Source organism: Carettochelys insculpta, chromosome 1 (assembly GCF_033958435.1).
Source record: "Carettochelys insculpta isolate YL-2023 chromosome 1, ASM3395843v1, whole genome shotgun sequence".
NCBI classification, from domain to species: domain Eukaryota; kingdom Metazoa; phylum Chordata; order Testudines; family Carettochelyidae; genus Carettochelys; species Carettochelys insculpta.
Window position 1 is genome coordinate 9408072 of NC_134137.1, and position 19527 is coordinate 9427598.

At 46.6% G+C, this 19527-nt stretch overlaps 2 protein-coding genes and 1 pseudogene across 2 annotated transcripts; all 3 read right to left on the bottom strand.

Annotated features, from left to right (window-relative positions):
• Positions 1–8385: 8385 nt before the first annotated feature.
• On the bottom strand, positions 8386–9321 carry LOC142003315 (olfactory receptor 51G2-like). Its single transcript, XM_074980160.1, has one exon. The coding sequence runs from the start codon at positions 9319–9321 to the stop codon at positions 8386–8388; it is 936 nt and encodes a 311-aa protein (XP_074836261.1).
• Positions 9322–12104: 2783 nt separating this feature from the next.
• LOC142007687 (olfactory receptor 51G2-like) lies at positions 12105–12813 on the bottom strand (annotated as a pseudogene).
• A 3543-nt stretch (positions 12814–16356) lies between these two features.
• On the bottom strand, positions 16357–17346 carry LOC142003320 (olfactory receptor 51G2-like). Its single transcript, XM_074980173.1, has one exon. The coding sequence runs from the start codon at positions 17290–17292 to the stop codon at positions 16357–16359; it is 936 nt and encodes a 311-aa protein (XP_074836274.1). The 5' UTR covers positions 17293–17346.
• Between the last annotated feature and the right edge of the window lie 2181 nt (positions 17347–19527).

Below are 19527 nucleotides of genomic sequence, written 5' to 3' on the forward strand. Positions count from 1 at the left end.
AACCTATATTGGAAGGGAAAGAGTTACCACCTGGTGTAGCACAGAAAATGACTACCCACAGACAGGCTAGAGACCTGGTGCAAGCCTGCGCTATTTGTGCTGAGACTAGAAAACATATAGCAGAAGGACAAAGGTTTGCCAGGCTAAGAGATGGAAAAACACTATGGGCAACCTGGCAGGTCGACTATGTCGGACCACTGCCCACTACAAGGCAGAGGTGGAAATACATCTTGACTGGGGTAGAAATTGTTTCAGGGATTGGTTTTGCATATCCAACCCGATTGGCAACAGGGTTGTCCACAGTTATGGGACTAAACCGCTTAACAGCAATTGTCCCAATGCCTCAAGAAATCCAATCAGATAATGGTTCGCACTTTAAGAATAAACTTGTAAGGGAATGGACCCTTAACCATGGAGTCCAATGGACCTTCCACCTTCCATATCGACCTCAATCTAATGGCATGGTCGAGCGCTGGAATGGGTTGCTAAAGAATCACTTGAAGCCTACTGATGGCACATGGGGAGACAGACTGGACGAAGTGGTGCAGAGATTAAACAACAGACAGACTCCTACAGGAAGTCCAATCAGCAGGGGATTCTTCCCTACAGGGAAAGCTATCTCCCCTGCCAGAACACCACTGCACCGTTCCAAGTATGCTCCTGGAGACACTGTTGTGATTAAACACCCAGCCCTGGGAACCTTTACCTGTGTTTTGCACGCCTATAAAGAGAAAGGCATATGGAGTGCCTTAAATGCTGATAAAAGGCTAATAACCATTACAGAGGCTTGGATCGCATCCAAGACCGGCTGACCATGTGATTTATTGCAGGAATGGTCCCATGGTTCCGAGCAACCTGCCAGCTAACCTGTCAGCAAAATGGACCGTGCAGCAGATCTGTTTGATCACTAGAGACTACTATGAACTGTTAATATATTTGCCATTGCTTATAATAGCAGGTATAATTATTGCTTTTGGTTTTAAAATAAGTTTTTTAGCTAGAACCCGACCCACCAGAGATATGTTCCTGCAAGCCCTCATGATCCTTCTGTTGGCTCCAGTCACCTTGGCAATACCAGAACATCCTCTTCGGGGAGCAATCCAAACCATCGCCTCAGCTGCTGGTGCTACAAATTGCTGGATGTGCACCTTGCTAAATTCAACCAATGGACTGGGAATTGAATTTGTACCACTCAGCCTAAATGATTGGTGGAACAAAAGCGACATCTTTCGGTGGGGACCAGCATGGTACACCAACAACCCTCGCATTGACTCGGGGGGGGTGGGACAATGGCATCGCACTGTTTGGGGACGTCCTGTGGAATATGTAAAGGGATCATCTAAAGAAGTATACCCTATTTGTTTTGAAACTCAGGGTGACATACAAATGGGTAGTCTAGATAAGCAGCAATGTGCCCATACAATTGTATTTGATAAAAGAAGAGGGGAATGGACAAACCTCATGGATGCAATGGTTAGCTCAACACTTGGGATTTTCCCTCTCCCCGTTTTTACATTCGGTTGTAAATACTGTTTTAACCATTTTAATTATTGTAATTGTTTTTTGTGTAACTTTATGTATTATGAAGCGTTTGATTCAAACTGCTCTTTCCTCCACACAAATCAGATACCTAGAGCTAAAAAGGGATCCTAACCAATTCCGCGAACCCTCATCCTCTAATTCGTTCGTCGGGTATTTCTAGATTTCCCCAAGGAGGGCAAAAGGTGCTGGCATCACCGCCACCTTGCAATCTGGGATGTAGTGTGGTGCATCAGGGGGTGGAATGTAGCCAGACAGCCAGCCCCCTCTCAGACCAGCATTGCTGGGAACACAAGGGAGCCAAAACAACAGGGCACTTAACATAAATTCCAGCACAGCCTTTGAAGCTGTGAGAAGCACAGGTGTGCTGCTGCAATGTGCCTCTGGGAACATATACAACGATTAGGCTCACAGCAGACAGAGAAGCTGTGACAGACATGGCTCTTAGCCCCTACTAAATAACGTGATGCACACACACCCACATCCTAGGTGGGAAAATATTTACCCTAATAAAAGAATGTCCAGTAGTCGAAACTTATTGTTTCTCTCCCTTGCAAGTGTAAACTACTCTTGCGAGAGCTGGCGTCACCCAGACAGACCAGCCCCAATTTGGCATAAGAAAGGAGAAAGAGAATAAAGGAGTACAGAGGTATAAGTATGGGACCTACAGCACCATGATTTTTGAGTGCTTTTCACTATCTATCTGCTGGTCAGATAAGTGACAGCCTCCCAAGGCTTCTGCAGCTAAGAGGGTCCCTGAGCCTTGTCCCTTATTCGTCTTTCCGCGGAATTGAGTGACCGATCCTGGCTTGGCACCGCTGGAATCGAGAGATGCAAGGAGGGTAAGAAGCACCCACACCTGATCTCCTATCTTTAGTGTACACATATTTTGACATAGAGCTCTATACTTTGTTTTCTTTCTTTGGGATTGTGGCTTCAGCTTTGTAACTTGTTTGTGTGTATATAACATCTATACATTTAAATAAGTAGGCACTAGCAATTTTGTAACCACATGATTAGAATCTAGTTTAATAAATTTTGGTAACCATTTGTGCATAAGCCTGACTTGTTTCTCTGGTGTACTGTAAAGCAGCCAACACAATTAAAGAACCTAAGCCGTTTTGGCTATAAAGCCTGGCCATTAGGTGAGAGTACTAAGAGCCTAGCGTTGAGTTGTGCCGCCTCCACGGGGCAAACTCTTGGGGCGCCTGTCAGTCAACCCTGACTGCCCACTGCGAAGGAGCTCTGAGCTCTAGCAGTTAAAGTCACGGGTGTGGAAAGGCTCTTAGTGCTGCCATTGGGGCACCCGTCAGTCAGCGTTGACTGCCCACTGCGAAGGAGCTCTGAGCTCTAGCAGTTAAAGTCACGGGTGGTTAGGACCTTGGGGCATCCGTCAGCCTAGCCCGGGCTGCCCGCCGCGAAGGGACAGTGCGTCCTAGCGGTTAAAGTCACGGATGGTATAAAACGGGCATAGCTGGCACCTCACCAAACATCCTTGGCCATCGGCTAACAGACCCATATCCCCATCCGTGCCCCGGAGCACAGTGGAGGACACTTCCTCAATAGGAAGGGATACTATTCCGTGGTCGTCCAGGCCTTGATGGACAGCTGGAGCCACTTCCTGGACATTTATGTTGGCTGGCCTGGCAGCACCCATGACGTTCGGGTGTTCAGAAATTCGGGCCTATGCCGCCGGCTGGAGGCGGGGACCTACATCCCCCAGTGGGAGATCTCTGTGGGGGACAGCACCATGTCCCTCTGTGTTGTCACAGATGCAGCATACCCCCTCCAGCCCTGGCTCATGCACCATTACACAGGCCATGTCACAGCCAGCCAGGAGCGGTTCAACACACACTTGAACCATGTGCGCCAGGTGGTCGAGCGCACTTTCGGCCACCTCAAAGGGCACTGGAGGTGTCTCCTCACCCTCCTGAATGCAGGCCTCACCAACATCCCCCAGGTTGTGGGCGCGTGCAGCGCACTCCACAACCTGGCGGAGAGCAAGGGAGAGGCCTTCTTCCAGGGCTGGGCTGTGGAGGCTGGCAGGGCCGACGTCCAGCCACCCGCTGCCCCTAGTTGTCAGGTGGACCCTGAGGGATCCGGGTCCGGGAGGCCCTGTGAGCCCATTTTGACCAGGCTGCGGGTTGAACGCTGGCAGGGCCAGCTGCGGGCAAGCCACCCACTGCACCCCCCCGATCCTCCACAACACTCCCTGCCCCCATGCCCACACCACAGAGCACCCGAGAGCACACACCCCCACACTATTCTTTGAAATAAATGGAAATGTTGTTTCAAACCAAACAGTGCAACCTCTTATTATTAACACAGAAGAAAAAGGGGGAATTATTTACATGGGGGGGGCAGCTACCTAAACAGGGGTCCAACAAAAACTATGTACAAATGGGGGATATGTACAAAGGAGGCGGGGGGCCACATCCTCAGCCGCGCACCCTAATGTCCAGCGCCCAGTGTTGGGGGGGGGGCGACCCTCGTCTCAGCCGGAGCCCTAGTCGAGGCTGGGTGGGGGCCGGGAGAAACGGCAAATATGGCTAGCTGGTGTCCAAAGGCCAATGGTCCCCCTCGGCGGCAGGCCCCAGGGTGGCAGATGGTGGAGGGACGGCAGGCGGAGCGGCAGGTGGTGCGGAGGGCAGAGCGGCGGGAGACACGGCGGGGGGCAGGACAAGGTGTTACACTATACACTCAAAGGTGCGCATGAAGGCCCCACAAGCCTCCTAGCGCCAGGCCAGTGCTCGTTCCTGGAACTCTAGCCGCCGCTCCTCCACCCGCAGGCGCCTCTCCGACACCTCCAGCTGACGCCAGAGGGTAGCGAGCATCTGGGGGTCTGTGGCCGTCCGCGGGTGGCTCCTCCTTTGGCCTCGTCTTGGGGCTGGTTGGTGCTCCGCTGAGGGGCTGGCCTGCTGGGATGGCCCTGGTGGGCTCTCTGGGACCACGGACACATCACCGGCGCTCTCTGGGCCCTCCGATGGTGCAGCTGTGGAACACAGGGGGGAAGAAGAGTGGAGACAGCCTTAAGTGTGGGCCCTGACCCGTGGCCCTTGTCTCCCCACCCTTCTGCTGCTGGTTCCCCATCCCTGTCCCCTGGAGATGCTGCTGCTGCTGCAAACGGGTGTCCCCCCCATGGGGGACCTTAGGTTCTGCTCCTCCTATCCCCAGGGATGGGGCATGGCATTGTCCTGCTGCGGGGCAGGGGCTGATGAACTCTTCTGAGGGACATGCCACTGCTGTCCTTGGGGCCATCGTCATCTAGGCATGTGGAGGGCCTTGGGCATGTCTCTTGTCCCCGCCCTTTAACCCCGGGGGTGTGCACCGGGGGGGTACATACCCGATGGTCCGCTCCCACGGTCAAGGGACACCCACTGGGCGGACGCCCTGCTGGAGCTGCGGGATGGGATGGCGATGCAGAGCCCCCCCGTTGCTGCAGAAGTCCCCCTCCTTCTCCTCCGGCATCCCAGGGGTGGGCTCCTGGGGGGGGCCCTAGGGTGCAGGGCTTGCCTCCGGGGTGGACTCCAACTCCAGGGCCTGCTGGGGCTCGTTGGACGAGGTGTCAAGCGTGGCCAGGGGAGAGGAGGTGTACCGGGGGCCCAGGATGGCCCTGAGCTCCCTGTAAAAGGGGCAAGTGGCGGCGGCGGCCCCAGATTGGCTGGCCGCATCCTGGGCCCGGGCATAACCCTGCCGCAGCTCCTTAACCTTACTCCTGACATGGTACACCTCCTCCCCCCCGGCCACTCTTGACACCTCGGCCGATGAGCCCCAGCAGGCCCTGGAGACGGAGTCCGTTCAACGTCGAAGTAGGACGCTGTTCCCATCTCCTGTTGGGGATAGCGACTTTGACGTCTCGCCACCTTACGTCAATTTCAACTTCGAAATACCGCTCGCCATCTATAGACATTGCGCGCGCTATTTCAAAGTTGGCACAGCTACTTCGAAGTAGCTGGCTCATGTAGACGTGGCTTTAGTGACAAGAAATGACAGGGCATCTGGGACAGGTTTAGATCCTGGGCAAAATGGTATGTATGGTCACCATATTGCCAGTCTCTGTAAGGATGGCTGTAGCAGCCCTGTAACAGAGGGATTCTCTGGTAAAGCTTGCCTGCCACGTTCCATCCAGCAGAGCAAATCTTTAAGAATATAACCATGGCCATAGGGAGTCAGATCACTGGTTCATCTACCCCAGTGTCTTCTCTTCAGACAGTAGCTGGTGCAGGGACTTCAGAGGAGAAGCACAGAACAGGGCCAAGGTTGCTATTTGGGTGAAAGCTCCCAGACAGATCTAGGCTAAAACATATATGAGCTCAACATGTACTCTGTGGCCTGTGTGCTCCTTATGTTGCAGCCAAAGTACTTTAACATCCACCTAGTACTTAAAAACTAATAATCAAAACCTAACGCCAATTAGAAATCCATACGTAAATGTGTGTGTGAAAAGTACATTAACCATCTAGGCTACAGAGGGAAGACATAGATACAGGTCGTGAAAACTTTGTTTACATTTTATGGCAGTGACAGAAGAAAATTCTCTGACTTGTCTTGGGGATCCAGGCAATGGCAGCTGGGCAGGAGAGCTTCAAAAAAAATAATCCTTTGCTGTGAAATCTTACCCCAAAATATGGATAAAAAGGAATCATTTTAAACTGGGACAATTGTTACTTTGGGAAAATAGCCTGTTTTCCAGCTTAGTGCTCAGATTTATCCCTGGTGAATTCTGCAGCAACAACAACAAAAAAAAACTTCAACAATAGATTAAAAATTCTGAACAGACTATTTTCAAATTGTGAAAAATTCTCCATATTTCGTCCGTCAAAAACATTAGGAATTCACACCTTGAATTTATTTATCCTCCTGACACTACTGAGGCAGGGCAGGGATCTCATCTACCACAGCCGAGGCTCAGAGACAGGCAGTGGCTTGCTCATAGTCACACACGGCAAGGGACGCAAATCTCCTGAGTTATGGAACAATGCTCACACCCCAGGGCCAGGCTTCCAGCTTCTGAGCACTGACAGGCCCAGCTGGATTCTTTGGGGCACTGCAGAAAGTGGGGTAGACCAGGAGCCAGGTACAGGAGTGTGACTTGTTGGTCCATTCTGCCCTGTCTCAGGGGAGTTTTGAGCAGCCCGGGGACTGATTCCAAGAGCACAGCCCAATCAAAGCAAGTCCCTCTGGATGGTGCCACCCCCAAATGTCTCCCTGGGCTTAAAGTAGCCTTCAGGCCACTTTCATTCCTTCCTAGTTCCTGCCAATGACTGACCCTCAGCCTGGGATATTTAAAACCACAGCCCCCTTTGTGTGGTCACATTAATTCAGGCTTGGCCAAAGCACAAGCTCTTCGACCCTCCGTTTCCATCCTTCGCCCAAACGGAGGAACCCACCACAGTAGTGCTTCCTGGGGTCACCTTTGGTTCAGAATCTGCCTCTGCCTCATCTCTTCACCTGAGGCTGTATGACTGGCTCCCCCACCTCCTGGGCAGCTCTGCCCTCTGTTTCTCCACTTCCCCTCAGCCCCTATCCCTAGGCCAGGCTACAGCTGAGCTGTGTTAAGAGAGACCCAGAGGGCCCAGGCCGCTGTCAGGAGTCTGAAACTTCCCTGACAGTATGTTCTGGAGTGTGGGGTCAGAAACTGGGGGCTGCTTTCAGGACCCCCACACTGAGCCCTGCAGAAGGAGAGTCGAGGACTCCTTAAGGTGTCTCTGCCTCTCTCAGCAGCTCTCCCATGGACCAGGTATGGCTTTGAGCCTGACAGGGCACAGAGCATCAGGCGAAAAGGAAAGAGGAGAGGGTGGAGCTCAGGAGGAAAGATGGGGCAGAAAGAGAGACCTCAGTGGAGGAGGAGTAGCAAGGGGTGGTGGGACTTTGGGGCCAGAAATAGGGCTGAGTGGGAGCTCCCAGCAGCAGAAGAGGAGAAGCAGGAGTCACTCCAGGGATGTGGGTCCTGCATATGTTCCTCTAATGCCTTTTGCCTCTACACTGAATGGGCCAGGCTGGGACAGGAATAAGCTGTGCCCCTGAGTGGGAGCGAATTTCCACTCCCACCCACCTTGGAAGGAATGGAGGTAGCACAGACCGGCCAGGGCTGGAATCTGGGCCTGAGTGGCCTGCAAGGAGTCCTCTGTGCCAGGCCCTCACTCACATGAACAGCTCCGCTCTACCTCAGTGGGGCATGGGCTCAACAATCTCGGCAGATATGTGGTGTGCAGAGCCTTCCGGGGTCAGGGGATCTGCCTGAAGGGCTTCTCCTGGGCTTCCTGGGGTAATCTTTTCTCTCACATGGCTCAGTCACAAGCCCCTGATTGAGAGCTTAGGAGAACAGTAAATGCCAGCGCCCCTTGAATAGCTGCTGTTCAGAGCTGGTGGACCTCCAAGGATCAGCAGTACCCACAGTGCTCAGAAAGGGCCAGGACAGGTTCTGCACACCAACTCTGCAGCTTTTGTCAGGTCCATGGTAGGACAGCAACAGAGCACATGTAACTGGTGGCGGGGGCGGGAAGAATGTGTCCATGTCCCTGCTCTTTATTGAATACAGCTATATTGCGTGGTTTCGGAGGTTGAATTCTGAAGACAGCAGAGTCACTGATATGTCGGTTTGTGGGCCAACTTCCCTGTAGTCCCCTGGCTCTGCACAAACACGGTCACTTTGTAAATGATGATGCCTCCCTTGTTTTCTTATCTCAGTGCCCTGAGGGCAGGCTTTGTGCGCTCCCTGCAGAGTGAAGATGGATAGCTCATCTCACCTCAGAAATAAAGGACCAGGATACAATAGGGGCACAGGTCCAGTACTTTCTATCTTCCATATCAACCATTTCTGGAGCCAGGTGATGAAGTGACTCTTCATTTGATAAACACCCGGATGATCCTCGCACGAAGGTGTTTGCTTTTCACGCTGTACACAACTGGGTTCATCAGGGGTGGGACCATAAGGTAGATATATCCAAGGAGAATCTGAAGCATGTGAGAAGAACTATTCCCAAATCTGTGTGTGAGAGACAAGCCAATCTCTGGTATGTAGAAAAGCAGGAAGGCGCAGAGGTGGGAAACGCAGGTATTCAGGGCCTTGAGGCTCCCTGCGCGGGATGCGATGCTCAGCACCGTTTTGAGGATCATCACATAGGAGAGGAAGATGAGCAGTGAGTCCAACCCTACTGTTAACAGTTTAACAGACAAGCCATAGATGCTGTTCACTGTGATGTCTGAACAAGCTAGTTTCATGACGTCCTGGAAAAGGCAGTAGGAATGGGTTAGGACATTGGCTCGACAGTATTGGAAGCGTTTCAGGAGAAAGAGGCCTGGGAATAACAGAATCACTGTTCTCAGCACAAACACCAGTGCCATCTTAGCTATTCTCTGCAGGGTTAAGATGGAAGCATATCTCAGTGGGATACAGATGGCAACAAAACGATCAAAAGCCATCAACAATAGCATGGAGGATTCAATGTATGAAAATGAGTGGATAAAGAAGAGTTGGGTAAAACAGGCATCGAGGCTGATCTCTCTTGAATTAAATAAATACATGCCCAGTATCGTCGGCATGGTGGTTATAGATAAGCAAATATCTGTCATGGACAACATGGAAAGGAAAATGTACATGGGCTTATGGAGGCTTGGATCTGTTCTGATAATGAAGAGAATGACTGAATTGCCAATGATGGAAATTGCATACATTAAGCAGAAGGGGATAGAGATCCAGAGATGGACGTCTTCCTGCCCTGGTATGCCGGTGAGAAGGAAAACTTCATAATTTACTTTGGTGTCATTGGCAGCTGACATAAGGTGCCGTGCAGGTATGAGGAGCATTGGACTTTCCTTCCTGAAAGGAAAGAGAAGAGGATTGAAAATCCTATCGAAAAAAAAAAACAAAAAAACCTTTTGCTGCTATTAGAGAAACTCTAGAGACTCCCAGGGGTGTAAGCAAGATAAGAAAAATACAGTCTTGGCTTTACATCGCTGATAAAGGAAGGAAGAAACCCTGCAATAGGCAACTTGGAGACAACACGCTCCCAGTGAAGATTTCTCTGACACCCACTTGGTAGACATATTTTGTGATGTAAATCAGGAAATTGTAGATCCCTTCCAATCCTATTTTTAAAAAGTCCTTCGCAGTGTAATGGGATTTCCTGATCAGCATATAAACATCGAGTCCCTCCTTCAGTCCTGCTAAACTCTAATGCCTTTTGATTCTGGGATCTCTGCAGCCTACTTGAGCAGGGTGCAATTTTGCAGCTGTGACCTTCCCACAGACACACTTTATGGCTTTCTGCTTCTGAGTGTTCTCCATTGTATCACGGCATGCAGGCAAATGGCAAGCGTTCAGGGAAAAGGTAATTTTATCCTTTTCTCCTTCAAATGCCACCTAATAAATTATTTTGTTAGTCTTTAAAGTGCTACTGGACTGCTTTTTCGTGTTGATAGTACGTAGACTAACACAACCATCTCTCTGTTACCATCCTGCAAATATGTTGTTCATAAGCATCAGTGAGGTAGCCATGTTATTCTGTATCTGCAAAAACAAAGAGAAGTCCTGGGGCACCTCATAGATTAACATATTTATTGGATCGTAAACTTTCATGGGCAAAGACACACTTCTTCAGATGTACGTATGCATGTACACATCAGATGAAGTGGGTCTTTGTCCACAAAAACTTATGCTCCAATAAATCTGTTAGTCTATGATGTATATACAACTGCTTGTGCTTCAGCTTCTTTTGCTGAGCAGCGTGATTCATTCCCTCAATACATATTCTCAGGTTTACGTCTAAATTACATCACATTACCACCAGTGGCATCTCTCTAGTATTAAACATACATAAACTCGATCATAATCATGATCTATTAATTAGATTTTTCAGAGCTCCCTGAGAGATACACTCTGGCCACTAAAATACCCTCCAAGAGAAGATGAAGTGCTTTTCTGGTCTGTGTTGACTGAATTCAAAGAATTCATTCATCCCACAGGCTTCTTTGTCTGCTCACAGGACCTGCAACCTTTCTCATGCAAGTGTCTTTAGATATCTGAGAAGTGACAAGCGAAACATTTCCTGCAATTGAGTGGAGAAGAGTTGGCTTCACACTTGGGTGAATATGGCAAAAAATAGATTTGTAGAAGTATATTGCTGAGTGTGTGTGACTCTTTTAAGAAGAGAGGAGTCTAAATCATATAGAATCATTATTACATGCCCTTGTCCTGTACATCAGGTGTGGTCTTTGCAGAAACACAACCCAGCTGCTCTCTTTTCGCAGGACTGTTTGAAAAGTCTTGCACAGGTATTGCAAAGGGATTGTGTTCATGACCTTGAATGCAAGTGTTAGCTCCAGTTTCTCTGAAGTTATGAGGAAACAGTATCATTCAGTTCTTCCCTGAACAAAGAGTTGGTAGCGCAAATCACTGCAACCAGCAGGTGGAGTACAAATGACATCTTCTCGGAAAAAAGACCATTAAGTAGTAAAGTTACATCTGTCCTTTCTGTACATCCAATAACTGTGCTGCTGGTTTTCAACATTTGTATGTCATGAACGTCTGGGGTTTTTTTAAATATATGTATGACAATGAAAACTTTTCACCTAGCATTTACATATCTGTACTTTAGTACACAGCCCTTCTCTCCCCTTTAACGTTCTTCCAAAGATGATTTCTCCAGTTAGAGAGGGACTTAAGAAGGACAATCTGTCATATGGGTTTATTCAGAAACTGAAACAACTGTATCATCTCAGTCCTCAATTGGTTACTTGTCAGCAAACAAAAGTAGCTCCTCTAACCCTGGGTGAATAACTGAATGTTTTTTTTCTATTCTATTAGCCTGTATGGTGAGTAATAATGGGCATTGCTATCAGTAACAGACACTGGGATCAGTATTTAAGTTATTCATTACTTGGGTTGTCACTCTGTCAGGTGACTTTTCAGTTTAAGAGCTCACCATGAAAAAAGGGCAGCTGAGTCCTTTGCCACTGCACAGAACATCTGCAAATAGACCCAGCTGAAAGCCTTTCACCTCAACTTTTCATTTTAAGGACCTTGCAAGCTGCTAACATACCCAATTGCTGCTGGAAGAGGAGCCGCTGACACCAGAGGGTTTCACCCTTATGGACGAGGAGTCATTGGCACCATTGCACAGCCAGCAGGGAGTGTCTCTTCTGATAGGGAGGGAGCTGTCTTTATGAAGCATGCTGACGCATTCCCTTGGGGGCCACTTGGCCATCAGGGAACCTCAGCTGCTTGGCTTCCAGTGCACCAGGTTTAACTCCATCACAGCCAATGACAAACTGCTGGAGACTAAATCACAGGGGATGGGTTGTGATGCTCTACAAGTGGACTGCAGCGTCAGCCCTACTGCAGGCCCCATTCCTGGATCCTCAGCTTGTTATCACTGTTGGTATGGCTCTGATTAGTTACACAGCTATATTGGGCATGGCCTTGCAGTAACATGTATGCCACCTTCCTGTATGCTATGGGGGCAAGGCAGAGAAAAAGCCCCCAAGTTCTCTTGGGAAATCCAGGCAGCTGAAGCTGGACAGAATTATGGCAGCTGAGCTGTCAGAAAAAAATTATCCATTTTCTATAAAAAGTCACCCCACAAATGCCTGAAAAGGAAACATTTTAGTTTGGGGGTTGCGATGGGAATCTCAGAGTCTAATCCCACAGTTAAGAGTTTAATCGACAAGCCATAGATGCTGTTGACTGTGATGTCTGAACAAGCCATCTTCATGATCTCCTGATGCAAGCAGTAGGAATGGGAGAGGACATTGGTGCTGCAGTATTGGAACCATTTCAGAAGAAACGAGAGTGGCAATATTAGGGGCACAGATCTTACCATGTTCCCAAGTCCCATCTTGCCTATTCTGGGCAGGGTTAAGATGGAAGCATACCTCAGTGGATTACAGATTGCAATGAATCGGTCAAAGGCCCTCAACAGAAGCACAGAGGATTCAATGTATGAAAGAGAGTGGATAAAGAACAGCTGGGCAAAACAGGCATTGAGACTGATTTCTTTTGAATTAAACAAAAATCTGCCCAGTTGTTGTTGGTATGGTGGATATTGATAACTCAAGGTCTGTGATGGCCAACATGGAAAGGAACATATACATGGGTTCATGGAGGCTAGGATCTGTTTTTATGATGAGCAGAATGATTGAGTTTCCTACTATTGAAATTAGATACATAAAGCAGAAAGGGACAGAGATCCAGAGATGAACATTTTCATGCCCATATATCCCAGTGAGGATGAACAGTGTATGTGAAAATTTAGTGTCTTTGACAGCTGCCATAGTGTACTGGGCAGGTCCAAGGACATTTGAGTTGTCCTTCCTGAAAAGAAAACAACCAAACAAACAAACAGGGTATTAGTTGATATTTAAAGCTACATGTTTCTGCTCCAAGTGCAATTTTAGAGACTCCCAGGAAGTCTAGGAGACCAGCACAAACATCCTCATCGACTTACACCGCCAATAGGAGGATAGATATTGACCGACTGGATCACACTTGCCCATTTAGCCTGATAACCAGTGGCCAGGTCCAAATTCTAAAGGAGAAAATAAACAAGCACTGCAATGGGCAGCTATAATACAAACAGCTTCCAGGGAAGCTTCTCCTACTTTTCTCCCTACTTTTAGTCATGGTTTCTGGTGTAAATCATCAAGATTTTGGGATCTTCTGAAGTGTTTTAAAACAATACTCACTACTCTAATAGGATTTTCTGGTTACCCATGAAAATATCCAGTGTGTCTTTGAAACATGCTAAGCTCTTGGCCTCATTAATATCTGTTAGCTGGGAGTTACACATCCTGTTTGTGAGATTTTTTTTTTATATTGTGACCTTTCCACAAAAAAAAACAAATCAAGACCTCCACTTCTGAGTGTGGCTCGTATGGATGTGTGAATAAACACATGGAACTACATCAGGAAAAGGGTGTCCTGAAATAAAGCTATTTATAAATGTTACTCATTGCCACATGACATGCATATTTTAATGTCTTTGCTCCTGAGGGTTCAAATGATACCACTGCCTCTTTGCAGTACATGGGATAAATGTTCAAGGCCTTATTCTTAACATATTATCATTGACTTTAGCAGCGTCACTTGAGATTTCCATGTTTAAATTTCATTGGCCTTGGGATCTATTAACTTTCCCTTTGGAAATGTTACACTACAACCCAGAAGAATCCCTCCTCAACCTACAACCTCCTCTTCATCTTTGTGATGCCTGCATCCTCTGTCCATGCAAGTGTTAGTGATATCTGGGAAGTTACAGGCTGACAAAGAGAGTCCCTTAGCTGGGCAGCTGAGAGGACAGCAGCAGAAAAGGGTGAATTATGCAAACGTGATATTTGCACTGATATTCACCTGACTGTGCATATTTTTTTCAGCCATGAGCCTGTAAGAGCTGACAAGCTGGAATAAAGTAGAAGCAGAATTACTCTCCCCTTTCCTACACCTCAACTCCACTGTTTGCTACAACTAAGATTAGTAGGTCTTTTCATTCAGGACTTTTTGGAAAGCCTTACACCGTTATTGCAGAGGGATTGTGTTAATGACACTCTCTGGAAGTATTAAAAATAACATTCATTACCAGAAGATAGTATCACAGGACTTTGAGTTTGTTTAGTTTGGAAATCAGAACTCTGAGAGGGGACAGGATTGTAGTTTTCAAGTACCCAAATGGGTGTTTCAAGGAGGAGGGAGAAAAATTGTTCTCCTTGGCCCCTAATGATAGAACATGAAGGAATGGGATTAAACATGAAAGTTAAAATTCTGGAGGGAGGTTGTGGAATCTCCATTATTGGAGATATTTAACAGAAAGTTAGTTAAAATCCACTGCAAATGGTCAACATGCTGCTTGGTCCTGCTGTGAGAGCAGTGACTAGACTTGATAACCTCTCAAGGTCCCTTTCAGTTCAATGATTCTGTGATTCTACGATAATCGTTCACTAAACAAGGAGGTAAAAGAGTAAATTTTTTCAATCCGTATGTAGAGTCATTCTGGAATCAATTGTAAAGCAAAAGCCACTAAGCAGGAACATTGCCACCTTCCTTCCTGTAGAAATTTCAACTGCTGTGCTGCTAGATTTCAATACATATTCAAATCATGAAAATTTGGTTTGGTAATATGAGTATTACAATACAATGTTTGGCAAAGCATTTGCACACCTGTCATTTTGTACTTACAATTCAACCAATACTTTTCTCACCTTCAGTTGGGGGTTGCTGGTCTGAGCGGGTACAGCAGCTGGGTAGTCTGTGGATTTGTTTATGTGGCTTCTGGCTGGACAGATGGGCTGGCATAGGTGCTGCTGTGGTTGATTGGATTTGTCTCAGTGAGAAGAAAAACCCAGACTTGGGCTGCAGGTGGCCCTGATTTGAAGCAACAGTACCCTGGATTGATTTCTCGAGCTGTACCCAGAAACCCTTTCCTATCACACCAACTCATCGAGTCTGTAGGAGAAAACAAGACTAATACCTCCTTTTGAAAAGACAAAGTCATGTTGTCTGGCAGAGGGCTGTAAACAGGGAATTCCCTTCCAAAACAGGTTGTAATATCATCCTATCTTGGATGTGTGCTGAGATGGTTGCATCAGCTGTATCACAGTGGGAATCCCTGGAAAAGTCTTGTCTGTAGCAATCTATCCATGAAAAGAACAATTTAATATGAATGTCCATATGGATTTAGATCACAGTTTATGTAGCCCAGTGTCCTGCCTTCTGGCAGTGGTCAGTGCAGATAATTCAGAGGGAGTGAAGAGTAAAGAGATTTTTTAAACGATTGCTGGAGGAATCATCCTTTTTCATTCGCTTCCCTCTTCTGACAGTCAGATGTTTACAGATATGCAGAGCGCTTGGCTTTTACTCACTGCTCATTCTCTCCTCCATGAACTTAATGTGATGGATTGAACCACAGAGATCCCCTTCAGACTGTCACTTGAAGGGGTGATCATATTGCTGTCCCAGCATGCCTGCCCTCTCGGGCAACCCACGATTCTGTCCTACTAAGCCACAAGCTCTGGTCTCTTACAGCAAAGGCAGTGAGTTGTGGAAACTGCCCCCAAACAGAGTAAAACACTGGGAGCAGCTCAGCTCTGAGAACACACAGTTGCCAGGACTTAACACAGCACCCAGGCGCACACCCCACAAACAGAACCCAAGGTAACTCTATTGTGTTCCGCATGATAGCTTTGCACAATAATGTCTTTGTCCCCTTTTTCAATGAAAGAGAAATACGCACAGTTGTTGCTCCCTTCCCCCCATAACAATTAATTTACACAGGGTATAATGGTAAACCAGACACTTTATTAAGAAAAAAAGTAGCATTTAAGTGATTGCAAGTGACAGCAGACAGATCCAAGTAAATTGTTAGGCCAAAATAAAAACAAAACATGTCAACAAAGCCTCCTACTCTCAGCTACTTGTTACTGCCATAGTTCACCTGATCATTGTTTCAATGATCTTTTCCCACAAGGTAGGCAGTCCCTTAGCTTGAGATTGATCCATCCTCCATCCGGTCTTAGATGTTTTAACATTTTTCTTAGTACCACCAGAGCATCTTGGTGTTGCCCAACTGTCAACTTTCCCATTGTCCGGTTTCCTGCACTCAGCTCCAACCCTTCCAACCCCCAAATCCTACACACACACACACACACAAATGCAAAAATAACACCTCTAAAATGAGTTCCTGAATCAGTTGACCTGATCATATGTCTTTGTAGGACCAACCATATTCCATGCCTATGGGAAAAACTAGTTTATTTACAGTATTGGGACGTTAAGTTAGATAAGCTACACTTTTTTTAAATAACTAAGGTTTAATTACCATGAGTTCACTTGAAGAACACTCTGATTATCCTCTCACGAAGGTGTTTGCTTTTCACACTGTACACGATTGGGTTCAGCAGAGGTGGGATCATCAGATACGCATAGCCCAAAAGGGTCTGCAGAAACTCAGAAGAGCTGTTCCCAAATCTGTGTAGCACAGTCAGACCAATTTCTGGTATGTAGAAGAGCAGAACAGCACAGAGGTGGGAGATGCAGGTGTTCAGGGCCCTGAGAGACTCCAGGTGGGATGCAACACTCAGCACTGTTTTGAGGATCATGATATAGGAGAGGAAGATGAGCACGGAGTCCAATACCACACCTAAGAGTGTAATGGACAAGCCATAGATGTTGTTGACCTTGATGTCCGAACAAGCCATTTTCATGACCTCCTGGTGCAAGCAGTAGGAATGGGTTAGGATATTGGTGCCACAGAATTGGAACCGTTTCAAGAGAAAGGGGAATGGGAGTTGTAGGGACACAGATCTTACCAGGAACACCAGTCCCATCCTGCCTATTCTTGGCAGGGTTAAGATGGAAGCGTATCTCAGAGGGTTACATATTGCGATGAAGCGGTCAAAGGCCATCAACAAGAGTACAGAGGATTCAATGTATGAAAATGAGTGGATGAAGAACAGCTGGGCAAAACAGGCATCGAGACCGATCTCTGTAGAATTAAATAAAAATGTTCCCAGTGTTGTTGGTATGGTGGATATTGATAAGCCAAGGTCTGTGATAGCCAACATGGAAAGGAATATGTACATGGGTTCATGGAGGGTAGGATCTGTTTTTATGATGAATAGAATGACTGAGTTTCCTACTATTGAAATTAGATACATGAAGCAGAAAAGGGCAGAGATCCAGAGATGAACATTTTCATGCCCAGGTATCCCGGTGAGAATGAACACTGCATGTGAAAATTTGGTGTCATTGACAGCTGCCATAATGTACAAGGTAGGTCCAAAGACATCTGAGTTTTCCTTCCTGAAAAAAACCCAAAAAAACAGAAAAACAGGGGTCTAGATGATATTTAAGGATACATAAAATTGCTCTCAGTGCAATTTTAGAGACTCCTAGGAAGTCTAGGAAGACCAGCAAAAACACCCTCTGAGACTTATACCACAGATAGGAGGATAGATATTGACAGACTGGATCAGATTTTTGTCAATCTAGCCCAGAATCCAGTTACCAGTTCCAAATTCTTTTGAAAAAAGTGAATAAGCCCGACGATGGACAGCTATAATACAACTGGGTTATAGGCAAAACTTCTCCACAAGATCTATTTTAGACAAGAATTTGTGGAGCAAAGCAGAAATATTTTGAAATCTTCTGGGTTTTTTTTTTGTTTTTTTTTTTTTTTTTAAGTAATCCTCACTACTCCAACAGGATTTTCTGGTTACCCTTGCAAATGTCCAGTCCATCTTTAAAACCTGCTAACTTCTTGGCCCCACTGATCTCTGGTGTCTGGAAGTTAAACATCCTACTTGAGCACTCCGTGATGTTTTAATTGTGATCCGTATGGACCTTCCCACAGAAAAAGTTCTAGACCTTAACTTCTGAGTATAGACCATTATATCTCGATGTGTGGATAAACACATGGAAGTGCAGCAGGAAAAGGGTGTCCTTATTTACTGTTACTTGTTTCCACATTATATGTATTTTTTTGTGTCTGTTAGGATCTCAAATGATGCCACTGTCTCTTTGCAGCACATGAGATAAATTTTCAAGGCCAGATTCTTTATTATCATTTACTTCAACAGCATCACTCCAGATTTCTACATATAAATTCCATGGGAGCTGGGGTTCATTGTCTTTCCCTTAACAAATGGCACAAGAGTAACCTCCAAAAATCCCTTAAGTCCCTTTCCTGACCAGGGTTGATTGCACCGATAGAGTCTGTTCCCCCTACAGGTTTCTATTTTTGTTCCCCTTTATAGACTTGGAAGCAATGTCATATGTCATGGATTCCATTCTCCTGCCCTCACGGCAGGACTGATCACCATACCTAACTGGTGTTTCTTAAATCTAACTTGCCCAAGATGATTTTTGCTCTAGACCCATGAACCCTCTTTTATCCCCCCCCCCCACCTCAGGTTAAACTCACAACCTGAGGTTTACAAGGGGAATGCTCTAATCAGTGAGCTATCCCATCCCCCCTCGTTAATGAAACATGAAAAAGAAGCCATCTCCTATTCGTCTTTCAAGGACCTTTATCCTCTACCTGTGAAAATGTTTGTGGTATCTAGGAAGTTACAAGCTAACACAGAGGGTAACTTAGCTGGGCTTCAGAGAGGACAACATGGCTGTTTCTACGTGGGCAGCTTCTGCTCACAAAACTGGGCTTTTTTCAACAAAAATTGCCAACCCTCTACACGGTTAAAGCGCTCTGTCAAGAGTCTGTTGACAAAACTCAGCTGTTCAGCTAGCTGCATTATACCTCTCCCTGATCTGATATATCATCTCTGGCAACAGTGTTCTATCTACAAAGTGCCGGTGTATGTGCTTCTGTTGACAGAGAGGGCTTCTGGTTCTCCGAGCTTCCATTGAGAGCTTCCAGTTAGCCGTTCTGTTGAGAGAGGTCAGGGCAGTCCAGCTGCTCTTGAGTGCCTTGCTCTTTCAAGCTGCTTTTATGTGTGGACACAATCTGTCAATGTTTCTCTGTTGACAGTGACCTCTCTCGACAGAGGATCCCTGTGTAGACACAGCCCATCAGAAAAGAGTGAATAACGCAAACACTACGTTTGCATTATTATTCAGTTTACTGTGCAAGTTTTTTTTTCCAGCCATGCTCATGTGAGATGTGATAAGCTGGATATATGTGGAAGCATTGTTATGCTTCATGTCCTGAACCTCAGCTCCACTCATTGCTGGAACATGCAGCAATTCATTCAGGCATTGCAGTGGGGCCCTCAATGTAAGTGTTAAAAACAACTTCTAGTCAGTTACCAGAAGACAGCATCATAAAACTTCAGGTTTGTTTACTTTGGAAAGAGAAGACTGAGAGGGGAGAGGATAGGGTTGATAGGGATAGGGAGAGGAAAAGGGTGTTTCAAGAAGCAGGGAGAAAATTGTTATCTTTACCTTCTGATAATAAGATAAGAATGAATGGGATTAGTCTGAATTTAAAAAAAAAAAAGAAATCCTTTGGCACCTTATATTTTGGAGCATGAGTATTCGTG

What these genes read in the sequence shown, in the direction of transcription:
- LOC142003315 (XM_074980160.1), bottom strand. Translation starts at nt 9,321, where the DNA reads ATGTCAGCTGCCAATGACACCAAAGTAAATTATGAAGTTTTCCTTCTC.
- LOC142003320 (XM_074980173.1), bottom strand. Translation starts at nt 17,292, where the DNA reads ATGGCAGCTGTCAATGACACCAAATTTTCACATGCAGTGTTCATTCTC.